Source organism: Dromaius novaehollandiae, chromosome W (assembly GCF_036370855.1).
Source record: "Dromaius novaehollandiae isolate bDroNov1 chromosome W, bDroNov1.hap1, whole genome shotgun sequence".
NCBI classification, from domain to species: domain Eukaryota; kingdom Metazoa; phylum Chordata; class Aves; order Casuariiformes; family Dromaiidae; genus Dromaius; species Dromaius novaehollandiae.
Genome location: NC_088130.1, coordinates 54,248,221 through 54,265,526, shown reverse-complemented (window position 1 = coordinate 54,265,526; position 17,306 = coordinate 54,248,221). Strand labels below are relative to the sequence as shown.

Here is a 17,306-nt window from a genome sequence, read left to right as displayed (position 1 = left end):
GTATTACCGTGTTTTGTTTTGTTTATTTTCTTTATTGCATTAAAATCCCCCACAAGTCTGTTTTGGGTCTAACTTTTTTTTCAGCAGTCATTCTTATGCTGATCTCTCTCTGAGAAATATCATTTGGAGGAATGTTCTAGTCTTATTAACCTCTAGCTGAACATCTGGAAACTTCATGCTTTAGCCTAGCAGGTATTTCTGCCTCTTACTAATTTCAGAGAATTAAGATCTGTTTATGCTTTTGTTAAATTTGGGTTTTGGAAGTAGCCCTAGAAGTTGGAGAATAATTTTATTTCCTTTTTTGTTTGGTGTCATGCTGAAGTTCACTCAAAAAGAATGGCCTTAAGTTTGTTACTTTTTATTGTAGCAACAAAATCTTTTTTTGTATGGAATCTTAGCTCCTTCTTTTGATATGGTCTGTCTTTAGAAATAGCAGTGCTTTTCTGCAAAACCAGCAGTTAAGCATTTTGAAAAGATGTATTTTATTGTAGTTTGTAGTCAGTTCAAGAGAACAGCCAGCTGTTTTTTCTACAGGTGGAGTTTGGAGATCTTTGTTAAAGCAACTGCTTTGTGGAAAAATGTTACTGTGAGGAGTAATCACAAAAGCTAACCTCAGTGCGTAGAAAATAATCTTTTCTATGCTTGTAGTCAATAGAGAGGGAGGGAGGGAAAGACAGAACAGGTCTAACTTAAGTCCTTTGAATTGCCTTTTAGAGCAGCATCCATTAAGGGAGGTTGCTTTCTAAGCTGAAGAACTTTTTAAGGTCATAATTTTTGAAGGGAATTGACCCCTCTGCTTGTGAAACTGCTGGTGAACAGTTGGAAGGGTGTGATGGGAATAGTCCTGAATGCGAGGCAGGAAAGGATGGCCTCCTGCAGTATGGAGAAAGTGTTTGCTAGGGTCAGTCCAATATGACATGGAAAAGTAGATCAAGTCTGCACCAAGGACGCAGAACTCTGTTCTTTCCTGGGATAACTTGCAACAACTGGGATAAATTACAGCAACAATGCTTACTACTACACAGTAGTGGTAGTAAAAAGTATGGGCAGTAGCATTCTACCTGGCATATTGTACTCTTCCCCTAACCCCTCCTGCGCTATGGGATAGCTAAGGACGTTCAGTGTTTATCAATAAGAAGCATCTTGCAGATGCTCAGAAGCTTCTAAGTTTGGAGTTGGTACACATAGTTTCTCTCTTAAAAGTAGATCTCTAGTCTGATATATTCCTCAAAAGTCCTCATAGGTCAATCTGCTTATGTTCACAGCACAACTTTAGCTTCCATAGGATATGTTTCCTGATTTGCTTTTGACTCTTCCCAAGCGTCAGGGCTGTGGCCTTTTCTCACACAATGCTTTTAAGGTTTCTACAGTCTGATTTGTTCAGAAAGGAGCCACTGAAGACAGGAAAGTTTGAAGAGAAACTTTTGTCACTATTTTAATGTATTCTGAATCTTCATAGACTCACAGAATGGTTGAGGTTGGAAGGTACTCTGGAGATCGTCTGATCCAGCCAATCCCTTGCTCCAAGCAGCGGCAACTAGAGCAGGTTGCTTAAGACCTTGTCCAGTCTGATTTTGAATATCTCCAGGGATGGAGACTCCAGAACCTCGCATAGCAATCTGTTCCAGTGTTCAATAACCATTAAAATAAAACATTTTCTTACGTTCAGACAGAATTTCCTACATTTCAGTTTATGCCTGTTGCCTCTTGTCCTGTCACTGGGCAACACTGAGAAGAGTCTGGCTCAGTCTTACTTACTTCCTCTCATCAGATACTTACAAATGTTGATAAGATCCCCCTGAGCCTTCTCTTTTCCAGGCTGAACAATTCCCGCTCTCTTAGCCTCTTCTTGTATGAGAGATAGTCTAATCTTTTAATCATCTTACTTGGACTTACCTTTATTGACCTCCCATAAGTTTTTTGCTGTTGCAAGCAGTACTGTTTTAAGAGTCTTTCCATGCAGTGCATGGATTATTGGAGTGCATGTGGCCAGTCTTGTGGATTTATTCTGCTAGAATGCTGTTACAAAAAGCAGAGATAATTTTAAAGTACCAATATTGGCCTTAAGTCTCTTCCTTCTTCCATTTTTTCATAAAACTTGCAGGTATTGAAAGCACTGGATGGCTAGCATCATGGTCTCTCTTGCTAATTGTTTGGGAAAGTATTTTCTAATTATGGTAATTTAATATTTTAAAATTAGTCAAGGCTCAGTTTTCATTTGAAAAAAGATATTTGGACAGATGCTGGTTAGTCAGACTCATTCTCTGATTTCTTTGTGTTTATTTCAACTACATGGGGACTTTGCTTTGGAATCAATACTTTAGCAATTAGTGTTTCTTTTGTTGTTTTTTCCTTCAGTATTTTTCCAAACTCATAGCAAAGATGCATATAATTCTTTGCAGTTTTTTACAGCATGTATTGTGATGGATAACAGCAGGGTGGTTGGAGGGTTTAGCAACAGTTATTTGTTAATGTCAGCTCAGAATGTTGCAATTTTATGTATAAAGTTGCATACACAAATGCAAACACATAAGCATACATGAGAAGTGAGGGTGTATGCTGATACCTCTTCTTCCTGGAGCAACTCTCCTTATAATTTATCTCCCCATGCTTAGTATAAAAGCTATGTTTGTCCAAATTGCATTTAAAATTTTGAAGACCTGTTAGCTGTGCAGCAAAGGAACCTTTCTTGGCTAATGCGATGACAGTGTCCTGTGCTTTTTGCTTTCCTTTCAGAGCTTCTGTGTGGGCTAGCTTCATTTTTATTAAGCCCGCTGGTATAAGGGATTACTGCTTTTGCCTTTTACGTTGGCCTTGCAGGGGAGAAACGTGAATGAATCCTTGAAATAACTGGCTTATATTTGAAATGAGTCAATTTCAGGAAGGGATCACTGCAGTGGTTACCTAGTATTTTAATGAAATAAGTCTGTATTTACAGTCTGTGGTAATTTAGGCCTTTCATCACTTTGTGGAGCTCCCACGGTGTTCATTGAGTGCAGCTGCTGTCCCTCTGGTTTCAGTAGGCCTGGACTGCCTCGGGACTCTAGTACGCTCGCCATCCAGATGTAGTGACACTTGCACATCCGCTGTGGAAGGGTGCCAGCATGGACATAAGATTGTCATCAATTTGTAATGCCCATACCGTGCCAAGAAAAATTGCATCTGTCGTATGGTCTTTCTTTGCTTTATGGCTCACGATTGATCCAGAGACACTGTTGTTTTCACTTACTTTGTGTATAGCCATAACATTCTCAGTGAAGAACACAGTTTATATAACATGATGTATAACCTTTTATGACTAGGGTTTAAATTTAGAAATACAGGAGGGTTTGGGGAAACTTCAGACTGTTTTAGTTATTAAATTGCATAGCTAACATCATCACTAACTTGAGATGCTCTTGCAGCAGATCACATCTTTAATGCATTAGTAGGTTCACATAAAAAACCTGTATTTTGCAGAGCTTTCATTATAGCTTTTTCTTGTTATGGATAGATAAAACAACAAATCTTTTCATAAGCTAAATTCCATAGTCTCCAGAATTCATTGGCCTAGGAGAGAAGATTCGTGTTCTGCAACTAGTTTTGCAGTTCTGCAAAGTTAAAACCAAGTAAATTGTTGAAGGTTCTCATCTTACCAAAGGTCTTCAGTAACACACTGTTCTTCATAAGGCCCTAGTTGTGAAATTCTGATTTCTTCTATGTAATACAGCTTAAAACTTTATGCATTCTCATATGCACGTGGTAATCAACGTTGTTCATGTCCACACCAAGTTAGCTTTTCCACAGCATTACTTGCCTAAAGCTTTTTCTATCAATACGTTTCAAGTTTCTGCATAGCATTCATGATGATGAAATTGAATTCTAGGGTGAAAAGACTCTTAACACAGTAGCTTCAGGAACCCCATATGGAGCACTAACCGATAGCTAAGATATGATGGTTTTCTTTTAACTCTCATAGCTGAGGGAAACACATTACTTTTTGAAGAGTCTTTCCAATTAGTTGGTAAAAGGCATGTTTTTTTTTTAACCTAAGTTTTGTTGGTAGGTATCTTGCAGGACTTGCATTTCTGTCTTCTGATACTGGGTCATATGATTACTTTTGAGCATGTGGAAACACAGATTTCTTGCATTTTTGAGAATGTGACAGGATGGATTTAGTGTTGGATCTGCAGTTTTGAATCTTGTTGCCTGTATGGCTGGGTTTTAATCAAATATGTTCAAGATTCTGTTTAAATTGTTTGTGAGTAATAGATCATGAGGATGGATACCACCTACACATTTCTATGTAACTCAGTAAATTGATTAATTTGATTTGTTTAATTATTTCAGCTTACAGTAATCTATCTATCTTGTTGTACAAGAAAATATGGTAGAACTTTCAAAGATAAGGAGGTAAGATGATGCCCCAATCAATCTTAATATGTTACATAACTCAGTTTTTCATGAAATTACTGTCACAGTGTCTAAATGGCAACTTGAGAATGATGTGTGTTGATACAGGCTTCCAGCTGGAGTATGTTTACTAGGAAGACATTAAGTGTATGTCAATTCTGTTTGTTCCTTATGGTCAAATTAGCTGGGTGGGTTTTGAATTACTAACACTGCAGATGGAGGGACAAATGAAGTCCAATGGGTCTGTTAGCTCTGGTGCCAGATCTGTGCAGCCAGAGAGAACTAGTAAATCTTGCAGCTGCTGCTGCAGGGATGTAGGGGCATAGTGTTCCTGGGAGTGTAGTGTGTGTGTGTGTCATTGGTTCCACATTGGTCAGCTCCGCTGCAGGTGACCTTATGAGCTCAGTCTGTGTTTTGTAGAGACATGCTCTGTTTTGCCTCTTGTCACTTGGGCTCCTGGGAGGCATTGAGCTAAGGTCCATGCCATATGCTTGGATCCAGTGTGGCTGCCCCTGTGGTCATAAACCCTCCCACCATAGTGGGAAACAGGGAGAGTGCCAGCCCTTATTTAAGTAAGAAAAATAGTGATTTGGTTGTTAGCACACTCTTTCTAAACTAACCTGACTCCAGCAGAGCCACTGTGTGCCAAGGTACTGCTTCTGGTGAAACTTTGTAGCCTGTGGCATGTCACCAGACCTGAGCTAGCTGTGTGCTTTGATACTAGTAATCTACATAGTAATCTTTCATGTGTGGGAAAGCACTGTACTTTGGTACTTAGAAAGCTGTGATTACTAAGCAGAGTGCTGCACTGCAACTGATGCTGTTATGTGGCTGGATTCAAGCTGTGGGATATCGGATAAACTGGGAAGTCCAGTATTCAAGGTTTTTTTGTTTTGTTGCCTTGAATAACACATCGTTGTCTGTACTGGGAGTAGAGGGATCATTTGTGTAAAAGCACAGACAAGATGAATGGGAAGGGGGGGGTGAAGGGGGTGAAGCAGAGCCCCTTGGTAAATTATTTTCTATATGTGCAACTTGTAAAATGTTGAGCAAGCTAAATTAGCCACCAGCCAGATGTTACTTACTTGTTTCACTCTGTCCAGCTTTGGCATAATGACAGGAATACTATCTTTGCATGGATGAAGTGATCTTGAAACACTTCTGCATTAGGTTAGGTACATGCTGGCTCTCTCAATAATAATTACAAGAATATTGTCTAGCCAGTTGTAATAAAGATATTGACTCTAACTGTAGAAAAATTCATTTCCTTCCTGAGATTCTTCAGTTATTCTTTAATGCAGTAGTTGTCTCTTTTGTATTGCTAATAGTAACTTTATTTGCACTAGAATTTAAATGCTTTCTGTGTTAGAAAGGGCAACATTAGATATGCCAACTGTGTGTCAAGAGTTTTAGATCTCTAGTCTAATTTAAAAAGAAAATGTTGTTCTGCCTGTGTTACAGGAAAAAGTTGGAAATGTGAACTAATTTCTCAGTTTGACTTTTTTTAAAGCTATAAAGTATCTGAAAGATGCCAAATAAAAAGGCTGAGTGTCCTTTCCTGTTAGTCATTTTATTTAGGTGTGAAGTCTGTTAGTAGCAAGGAGGGAGGTATGCTCAGTTCAGCTCAACTTCTGAGAACTGGAGGTGACGAGCAAGGCCCACATCATACAGTCCAAGTCAAGGTCCAGAAAGAAAATTCTTGGTGAACTTTGTGTTTCAGTGAACAGAATAATGTTTCAGTTCAGCCACAGCATGATTTTAAATCTGTTTGAATCTTGGGAAAGCATATGAGATAGAATGATTCTGCCACAAAAAATGCAGTTTTGAAGAACTGCTACTGTTGTGGGTCTGGAGCAGAATATACAGCTTTTGTTAGACCTGCTGTTAGACATCAAGGATTTTAGCTGCTGGAATGTATTCTTTGTGTGAAATGTGATGTTTCTTGGTTTTACTTTTTTGAGCTGGTACAGAAATTGTTGAATACTGTACGTCATTTAGATGTGGCATTTTTGAAATAATTTTTGGGGAGATTGTGAAAGTTATTGTCTGTGTTTGGGAGGAAGGTGTTTGTGTTAGCTCCCCCCTGCCCACCACTTGCTTGAATTCTCCTTCCAGCTGGAGTGGGAGATTGCACTGCAGGTGTGTGTAGATCTTATTTTGTGAAATTATGAAAAAGTCAGAGATGCACATATTCTTAGCAAATATTTTTGATACACTGGCATGTCCAGTTTGAAGACATACTGGCAGGCTACTGTCATATTTGGTTAGCGGGTTCTCAGAAGCAGACTTCTGGAAGTCATTTCAGTGTGTGCGTGTTTCTTTTTTTGTCTAAAAAGCTTTTGTGCAAGCAGCTTTCTTAAGCTATGTGAATACACAGTGTGTGGTTTCAAGCAGGGTCTGTCAGAAGTATCTAATCGCTGATCGTCCATGCCATAACTCTTCCTGAACCAAGTTTGTTTGCGCCCCCGCCCCAAACCTCACGCCAGGAATGGTGAAGTCAAAGGTGAAATTCATTCTCTTGGCAGCATAAATTTTGGCTTTCCAGCCCTTAAAATAAGATTGTGTATGTGTATAGTATTTAATAGAAACCTCACAAATATTTTGTCTTGTGTATTGCCAAAGCAGCTTTGGTCACAAACAAGCTCAAATAATTTTATTAGGAACAAAAGAGAATTTTGCTGGAAAATCTATTTTCACTGCCGGAGGAGTGATGATTTTCTCTAGTATACTTCAGAATAAGAGTTCTCCTACTGTACTGCAAGTGATTGTATTTGATACTGTTTAGGACTAGCTGCACTCCACACACATGGCTTATTTAACTGATTGGTGTGAAATGTAAGCTGTTAATATTTTGTCCTGTGTGTTTTGCTCTCCTTTTTCTGATTCTAGGTGTTATCCTTCACATCAGGATCCAACATGTTTACTAGCCAAGTATAATCTTTTCTTTGTTCCTTTAAAGTGCTCCTTGTAAAGCTAGCTTTCTATCCCGCTCTTTGACCTAGAGCTTAAAAATCACAGTATATCTAACAGGATGTGGATTAATCATATGTCCTTAATTTTGTTTCTGGAGTTCCAATTGTCTTATCTTTGCATTGTCTTAATGTTGCCTTACTGATGGAGCACTGAGTTGCCCTTTTAAGGATGTATTCATACCGTGTTAAATCCACAAGTGTGCTGTGTTGATTGGACTATGACTTGTGGACCCTCAGGGATGTATTATCCCCTTCCATCACAGTGGTGATCTGTTGAAAACAGAAATTTGTGGTAATCTCTCTGTTACGGCAAGTTGATTTATCAGTCTTTCCTTCCTTCCCAAAGAGGTCTGTCCAAAGCCCTTCTATTGCACTTCTGATTTGCTTGGATTTGTGTTTGGAAATTTCTGTTCTGAAATCCAAGAATTTGCAGTTTTTCATTGGTATTTCTGCTTATTCTGAAAGGAGTAGACTTCTTTATTAGACGTTTAGCTTCAACTATATGCAATGCTCATATGAGGCACTTCTGGTGTGCTTGAGTCAGCATTATATTTAGTGAAGGCTCCAAAACTGGAAAAATAGCAAACGTCCGGGACAGTAGAAATGCTCAGCCTAGTTTATTGAGGGACAGTAGAAGAATACAATCTGCCCACAAGCAATAGATTTGCCTCCAACCAAAAGCCGTCTTTTGTTTTGGGAGTTGTGAACAAATCAATTTAATATCTCTATTCTGAACTCTGTCAGGTTATTACCCTTACAGAACCAGATGTATGCCTTAATGTGCCCCCTCGCCTCCCAAAATCTGTGCATCTGTCTGAATTCTTAGTAGCTCACAAGCAGTCTATTATTTGTAAGTTGGCTTTGAGCAGTTCTGAAAATATTTTTAAAATTCACTTATGTTTAAACAGGTATAGCTTCAGAGCTGTTCTCCACACCCTTCTTTCACCCCCCAGATCAATCATGAGATGAAAGTGGCATGTTGCCCTAATTCAGCAAAGCCTTGTCTTGGGCTTGAAGTTGAGTGCACGAGATTTCTGTTGGGTTGGAGTGTTAGGGTGCGGTGACCGTGCAGGCTCTAGAGATACCTAATACAGCAAGGTCACTTGCCAAGGGCATCCTTAGATCTAGGAGTGCTTTTCTTTAAGGAAGGCTGCACAGTGTTTTGACCATTTCATGGGAGCGTGTTAGATTGTGGCCCGTTTGTTTACTTTGTGATGCTTTGGGTTGTCAGTTGATACAAGGGGACCTGCAAAGTATACTAACGTGGGTGATGGTTTTATAGCAAACAGGCTTATTCATAAAAAAACAGAGGTGTCAGTCACATGTTTTTAAATATGGTACTGCTTAGAAGATGGACACAGATGCTTGCTGTGTGTGACATGCCCTAGCTGATAATTGGAGCCTTATTACTTTTGAAAGCAATTGAAGATAAGTCAGCAAGTCTGTTGACATATGGGTGGAAAACTTATTCTGTTCCATCCTACAACAGTGTATTTCCTGGCACTTCTGGCCATTAGTTCCTCCCATGTTGTCACTAGAAATATCTCTGGCATTTTTATTGCAGCAGGCTCTCTAAAGCCACTTTTTTGCAGGTGCAACAACGTACTGAAAGTGTCTTTTTGTGATGGAAGAATTTAAAATGTTCTCTTAGCATGTTTAGCTTCACTGGGAATTGAGCATATTCTTTTGCATACCTGTTGTCAGTCATTCTTTAACTTTCCAGGAAAGGAACAGCTGCTGTCCAGATGAAGAGTTAAATCTGTGGGCTTTGTTCCCTTTCCTTCTCACTCAGTTCCCTACAACACTGGAAAAGTACTTACAGTATTATTTGCAAGGTTTAACTTTTATTTTATTTTTAAATCATATGTATGCACATGCTTTCAGCATTTTTCAGCCTTGTAGGTCACAGATGGCCGTTTGTTTACTGTGTAGAACGGAGTGGTCAGTACCTACTAATGGGGCTGGACTTTCTTTCCTGTTAGGTTTGGTATTCATCCTGTGGCTGGCCGTATGCCTGGTCAGCTGAATGTACTCCTGGCAGAAGCTGGTGTTCCCTATGATATTGTTTTGGAAATGGACGAGATTAATGAAGACTTCCCAGGTTAGCATGCAAACTTTAAGTTTCTAGTAGATCTACTAGTGGATTTGTTCTTGTCAATTTTTATTTAATTCTGTTTTTACACCATACAAGGACTTTCAAAACAGGAAATCTCAATCAGGCCATACAGTTTTACTTTGTGCCAGTTGTGGTACCACTGCAGAGGAGTGGATGTGCCACTGGAGAGGAGGGGATGTCTTTTGCACTCTCAGTGCTCTCTCAGCTGATAGCAAGGGAGAAGAGAGAAATAAAAGAAACAGCCTGACTCAAAAGCAGAAAAACTGAGAAGCAGAGAGTACAGACAGGTAAAGTGAAGGGAAATGTTGAATGCAGGAGTAGAGAAGAGTTAGTATTGAAGGGAGAGGGATAAAAAAGACCTTGGAAGTACGTTTCCTTCAGAGTCAAGAGAACAGCTCTTAGTTGCTGGTAGCTGTGCAATGAATGACAAATGCTGTGTCTTTTTTGTCTGTATTACAACTCCATAGAGGAAAATTACTGGGTTTTTTTGTCAGATGCTGTAAATCTGTGGATGTTCTGACCCTGTGATATCTTGCAGACCAGTGTAGCTTTAAGTAGATGACTTTTTATTTTCTTTATTTTTCTTTATTTTCTTTATTTAAAAATTGGAAAACTCCTGTCAAAAGCTTTTTTAAAGAATATTTAAAGGGAAGAGCCAGGCACAAAGAACTGGAAAGTGCTGGTACTACATGTGTTTGAAATTGCATTTAAATATTAGAGGGCTTAGCTTTGTGTGATCTAATGAGCCCTTATAACGGGGTTCTGGATGCTTGGAGTTGTCTGGAAGTAGTAGCATCCTTGGATTCTGTCATACGTACTTTCCTGTTTAGGTTATAAGATATTTGTGAAAAGTCCCAATAAAAGTTTGTAGAGTGCTTACTACAAGGAGTTCCTTGCTTCTGAGGTCCAGATTTAACACAAATGAATGTACCCCAACCTCAGTGTTGAAGATTGAGATAATTTTTCCTCAGTCTTATTTTTCCTCTTGTTGCAGAAACTGACTTGGTGCTTGTAATTGGTGCGAATGATACAGTTAATTCAGCAGCTCAGGAAGATCCAAACTCAATCATAGCTGGAATGCCAGTTCTTGAAGTGTGGAAGTCCAAACAGGTGAGATTAACAGCATTGCATTAGCACCTCCCTGTAGATAGCATGCTTTTACAAATGTCGCTTATAGAAGTTTCTCTTAAGAAGATTCTCTTACTCTTTCTGTTTCCATGAGAAGTTCTTCTGCAAGGTGTCCAATAAAACAGTCTGTATTCTGCAAGCGTGCTGCGGTTTACTTCATGATTTTGTAATCATCAGTCTACTTTAATGAGACTAATGGTGACAGCAGTCAATAAGACCAGTGAATGTACTTCTGCTCACAAAAAAGATTAGAACAAATGATGTTCTGCTCACATCTGCAACTCTAAAACATTTCAGTACAAAGATATACTTCATAGGAATTTTGTTTGGCAACTTTAACACTGAGATAAAAACACAAAAATGAATACCATGCTTGAATATAATAGATGAATGACCAGGTTGAACAGCCAGCTTTGTAGGGTGCGGGTTGTTTTTTTGTAAGTTCAGCTTCATTATCCTGAACCATTCAAGCATGCAGTGTCAAGGGCGCATCATCAATTTATTGCAATTTGAGAAATATGTATGTATTTAAAACTGATACAGCTTCACAGTGTCTTTTCTGAAAGTGCAGTGGTTAACTCATTTGACATTTCAGCTAAAACTGGCTGAAACTTTTTTTTATAAATCCTATGTATGAATTAATGACACGGTAATATTCTAGAGAAGTACTGGAGAGCATTGCACCAAGCACTGATGTGAGCACTCATTTGAAGTGTGTTGTCGTCTTGGGACTGGGTTCTTAAAATAGTTTTTAAGAAAGGAGGGGGAGGGGGAGAGGGCAAACCCCTTCTATGTTATAACCACCAAGGCCCGTCTTACTTTGACTTTTTACATGGAGTAACATAAAAGCATATGAATAGATGTGCTGTGCACAATCTGTTTATCTGATGTATAATAATATGTTGCACTGACATGTGCTTCTGAAGCTGGCCTGGATTTCAATTATTTACTTTTCTGGTATATTAAAACTTGAAATATATTTTCTTAGCTATGAACACCCTATTTTGGCCATGGATCTCTCTTTCTCTCCCTTTGTTTGTTGAGGTTGGTTTCATGCCTGCCACATTTGAGGTGAGATGATTGTTGATTTGTGCTGTGTCAAATATGAACTTTTTATACACAGGTCATTGTAATGAAGAGAACTCTGGGAGTTGGTTATGCAGCTGTGGACAATCCAATCTTCTACAAACCCAATACTGCCATGTTGTTGGGAGATGCTAAGAAGACTTGTGATGCCCTGCAGGCCAAAGTCAGGGAGTCGTATCGAAGCTAAATACTGATTTATATTCAACTCGCTCATGGTTGTGGCTATGCTTTTGTCATAGAGGTCATGGAAATCAAGAGTTAGAAGAATCTCTTACTGTCATAGTGCAGCTTGCATTCAGAGAAGACTGCATTGACTCCTAGGAGATGTAGTTCAGTTAGGGGTATATCCTTTTACGAAAGGATGGGGACACTAGCCCTTCAGACTACATCTCCCCATGAGGCAATGTGTTGAAGTATAAATGTCCTTTCTAAGTTTAGTAATGAGCTGTTGGAAGCAGGAAGCAAATACTCTGTCATCTTTACGTGGCTATTGGCTTCCTCCCTCTAACTGTCTGTACTTCTGTTATGGAAATTCACTAAAAATTGTTGTGCTAAAATTGTATTCCATCTGATCATCAAAGCTATTCTTTGGCCAGTATGAACAAAAATAAGTATTTCATCAAAATATAAGACAGTTGCAAACATGCCTATATGATTTGAGAGCCTCGACGTAATATTCTATTAAATCTGTATATAAAAATTAGAACTGTTCCTTTTTTGGGTTCTGTGGATGCTGTGAATCGGGAATATTTGAGGGAAGTTATTTTTCTTTGAATTACAGTTCCACTTTTTTCATGGTGTCTGCTTACATTATGTAAAACGAAACACAGGATTTCAGGGACCTACCAAGTGATCTTTAAGCCTGACAAGGAAATGTACACCTGCACTGCTTAACTATTTTCAGCAGCTGCTGAATTCCCTCTCTTTTCCAGTTGTTGCCTTTTTAAGTGTTCTGAAAAATATATGGTCCAGTTCTGCACAGGCGGAACATCTTGCATACCTGATCTGTTCACAGAATTTGGACCACAGTGTTTCAGTTTTCATTCATTTTGACTTTTAACTGTATTTGCTACTTTAAAATGTAGTCATGCTTTCTTAATCAAAGTTATTGTGATGCTGGAAAAGGCACTTTTTAACATATTTAAGATGCTGGAGTTTATTAGAATTTTTCTAAATAAATAAGCTATTGTTTGGACAGCACAGAAATATACCAAGCTTAAAATCCAGTGTTTTGATTATTTGACTTCTCCCTAATCTAATTAAAAGTACTGTTTAAATCCCCATAATAAGTACAGCAAAGAAGTAAATCAAATTATGACATAGATTGCTGTTTTGTTTTTACTATGTTAAGTGTACTTGAGTGGAACTCAAATATTTTCCTAATAAAATGAATTTATCATGTTTGCATAATGATGTAGCAACTGTACGTGGTGACAAAGGCTAAATACAAATAGCTGTACTTGTGTTAGAAAGCATTAATATCTGTGGAAGACAAACTACTATGAAGTAAGTCTTGAAATTAAAACATTTTGATTGATAGAACAAAATTTTTTTTACAGAATGTATGAAGACCTCATATAAAATATAATAACATATGAGAAATGTTTTCCACTTAGCTACCTCTGTTTTTATGTGAAGATCACTTAAAACCAAGACTTTGAACAGGTAGTGTGTTAAATGTAACAATGTATGAAAGAAGCTACCCTTTTCAGAAATCTCTTCTATAATTTGAAAATAAAAATTAGCACATAAGCTGTAGTATGTTGTACACTGCATGAAAATACTTGCAATTAAATTTTAGTTTAAAACATTGCAGCAGCTATGCTTGAATGTTATGGCCTCCTAATTTCATTGTATTCTACTTTTCTTTTAGGTCTGCCAAAAATAGGGGAATGGGAGAAGGGGGAGGACTAGAAAATGATCCTATATTTACCTCCATCCCTCCCTCCTCTCCTCCCTCCCAATTAAGCAAAAAACAAATTTGAAGGGATTTAATATCCTGGAGCATTTTTGTCTTTTCAGACTTTTAAGTATCTAACTGCAGTATGCAACATATCTCTGCTTATATGTAGCTACCTTAAGACAACTTTTTTAAAGGGTATGGGGAGCTTTTTTCCTTTTTGAAACAAAACATAAAGCTATGTAATGAATCAGAGGTACCAGTGTTATCTTTAAAACTATGCTTTACAGTGGAACACCAGGTAATTGTTGAAGTGCTAATAAAAAGTTGGTTATTTTTCTGTATTGATCACAGTCTCTTTTCTTTCCAGTTGTGTTTTCTGAGCAGATAAGTAGTCTGAGATTCTTTCTGGGAGTTACAAGATCAAAATGCCTCTGAAGGATGTTGAGATTGAAAGATATAACAAAAAGCAATCTATAGTGCAATACTTGCTTTCTTTCTGAGGTCTGCCTCAAGAAGATTAAGAAAATACACTGTGATCATGGCAGAGTTGTGCAGCAAGAACAAATGGGGAGGAAGGAGGGCAGTAATCTCTGTTCACTGGTAGAACTTTTCGAATCTTCTGTGTATGTCTGTGGCCTTGAGAAGCTTTGGATCTTTGTTTTTAATAGAAGCTGTTGCACTATTGAAGTCACAGACCGCCCTAGGTTGGAGGAATTACCTAGAGGTAATTTGGTCCAACCCCCTTGCTCAAAACGGGTCCAATTAGATCAGATTGCTCCAGGCTTTGATTTGAACATTTCCAAGGACGGGCAGATTGGGGACTGAACCTATTTTTGTATTTTAGTTTTTAGTTTGAATCAGGAGCTTGCTTTTGAAATGAACCTGTCATTTTTTTTCCACTTGCTGTGTTTTGGTTTTTGTTGCAGAGCAGTCTTGGAGCACAAAAACTTGGATTCTTTTTGGATGAAACTACAACAGAAGATGTGTTAGAGCAGGGGCAGAACTGGAGGTAGTCCACAGTAAAACCCTTAAACACAGAGGTGGATTTGTGTGCTCAGCAGTGTTTCATTTGCCAGGTTTGTTTGTATTGTGCCAGAATAATTGCTAAGGTAGACATACTCTGAGATGTCCAGAGCATCTGAGAGATATTATGGGGTGTAATTCACTTTCCAATCTAGGGCTTAATTATTTGTAGTAAGTTAGCAAAAAACTTTTTGCTCCACCGATGTGTATGCTCCTGTGTAAGCTGTCAAATTCTGCAGGATAACTTTACACTAAGGAATTGAATACTGAGAGAGCTGGGCAGTCTGTTGTATATCTAAGTGGTGTGGATCAAATATTTATTTCATGGAGCTTGCAATGAGTATTGCTCTAGTCATATGACTAGTGTAGGGTGGTTTAAAAAAAACCAACCCCCCCCCCCCACCATTTCTTAAATAGATAATAATGACTTGCATAATCCAGCCGCTCTGTAGGTGCCTGGAGGAAATAATATTACATTAACTGTGTGAGACTGTTCTCATATGATACGTAGTTCTTTTTGAGAACAGGAAATGTACTTGCACACTTTCATAAATGGTGTAGTGATATTCAAAGCTCCAACTTTACAAAATCTGACGTTTGAAGTAGAAAAAAACAGTCTTAAAACATTATTTTAAAGTATTATTTGCGAAATTAAGAGACTAATTTGTGGCCTTTATCCTAGGGTAATCATCACGATGATTTTGTTGGTGAGAACTTTCTCTCGAAGTACAAAGAAAGGACAAATGTTAGTTCATGAGAAAAGAGTGAGGAAAAAAGTGTGAGAAACCATAACTTTTAACTAGTCTTTTTTTTTCCTCTATCTCCCTTTACCTGGAGACACATTCTCCTGAGAATGAGGGAGTTCCTACTACTTCAGCTGAAGATGAGCAGTTTGTGCGCTCCCCTTCACCCCTTCAGGACAGTTGATCAGTCTAACTTCTTCCCATACAATTTAAGGCCCTGTGACTTCACTGTGAAACCCGGTACTCCCCATCCAGTTTTCTGCACAGCACAAAATACAAATTAATACCCAATTTTACATAATTTTTTGGAGAATAGCTGTCTGAATTCTACATCGCTAACTTTTAAATTCACTCTCCTGGACACTTGTTTGGTCTCTATAGGTTGTATTTTGATCCTTGTGAAACAGTTGTAGTTAGTCACAGATGCAGAATATAGTTATTAAACCGTATTTACCAGCTACAGCTCTCTTGGAACATTGTGACCAAGAAGAACATAATTGGTGAGTCATATGCTTTGAAAATAGGGTTGGAATGGGTCAGAAAAGGTTTTTTTTCACAAATTTTGTATCAGAGAAGTAAAATAGTCTTGCTGCAAAGATCAGACTTCTTCCCCGTATGTATGGCTTTGAAACCAAGAGTATATGTGGTACACTTCTGTTAATTGTGCTGAATATGACATTTATCAATGGTCTGTTCTGCAATTAGGCATCAGACCAGGCAGAAAAAGGCCTTGTATGTCTGTTGACCTTTTCCTGTCCCTTGTTGACAAAACCCTGAAAACAGGTTGTTATCCAAACCTCTCCCTACTAAAGGAAGGAAGTAACAAAAGAACTGAAGGACAAAAGGGCTGAGGGGGCTTCACACTCAGTAAGAAATGTCATCTGAAAGAAGATTGCGGTTGAACTTTAGCACAGCATGAAATTGAATTATTCTATTACATGGTCAGTCTAACCCATAATTTAAAAAATCCGTAGCAGAATGGAAACTAACAGCTAGTGAACATAAAAAGCTCAAACAGCTGTTAAGTGTCTCATGCAATAATAACCAGCAGTTGCCCACTCCTTATTAAAATATTACAGATGTGGATAGGAAGAATCACTTGGTTCTCTGATTTTTACATTCTCAGAATCTCATTGTTGTCATAGGCCATGGTACAATGAACTTACATTTTCAAGTTTTTTATAGTGTATTTGTTAATGTGCGGACACAACACAGGAAATTGGCTCTTCTCTAATTTATGAACACATCAACAATCCTTTTTTTCCCCAACATTGTGTCCCCAAAGGTATCCGTTGAAGGCTAGTTTAGTGAAGCATATTATATGAGGTATTCTAATTATATCCGAGTTTTGAAACCAGAGGAGCGTAATCTAAATAGTGTAATGTGCTAAGTATTGCTGTAATTTTCATGTTGTACAGCGAAGTTTACTTAGTCACTGGGAATTCCTCTTTTCTTCTGCCACCATTCTCAGGCTTGGAACTAATTTTACATGAAATCAGAATTTGCTCGTCCTTCAAAGGAGGAAGTGATATATGGTATTGATTGCATTCAGCTGGACCTCTTTTCTGCTGATCTTGCTTCCTCTTCAAAGACTTCTATAGGAAAGGGACCTACAGCTCCAGAATGTATGCTCTTGAGTATTTCAAGCAGTAAGACAGCAAACATTGTAGCTGTTATTTGCAACCAGCTACTTTCAAGTGATCAAATGGCAGTTTATTGCCCCTTAGGCCTCATTCCTAACATTTTCTTATTCTGAAGGATCTGTGACGTTTTAGATATGAGCTCAGTCTCATTTTGCGGAGAGGGTTTGTAAACTTGGCAGGGGATGCATTTCTGACATCACTGAGGCTTGTTTTTACTCCCAAAGATACTGACCAGGTACACACAGTGGTCAGTTAGATTTGTGAACAGACTTTATGTTAAAGTTACCCATGCAGCTGCTG

The 17,306-nt window shown here is 38.3% G+C and overlaps 1 protein-coding gene across 1 annotated transcript in view; it reads left to right on the top strand.

The window, feature by feature from the left end:
* Window positions 1-13,942, top strand: part of LOC112983998 (NAD(P) transhydrogenase, mitochondrial) — a 46,226-nt gene extending 32,284 nt beyond the window's left edge. The window contains exons 20-22 of the mRNA XM_064500504.1: window positions 9,347-9,465; window positions 10,475-10,590; window positions 11,732-13,942. Of these exons, the coding sequence (XP_064356574.1) occupies window positions 9,347-9,465; window positions 10,475-10,590; window positions 11,732-11,881 (385 nt within the window). The 3' untranslated portion in view covers window positions 11,882-13,942. The remainder of the gene's footprint in view (window positions 1-9,346; window positions 9,466-10,474; window positions 10,591-11,731) is intronic.
* Window positions 13,943-17,306: the final 3,364 nt, after the last annotated feature.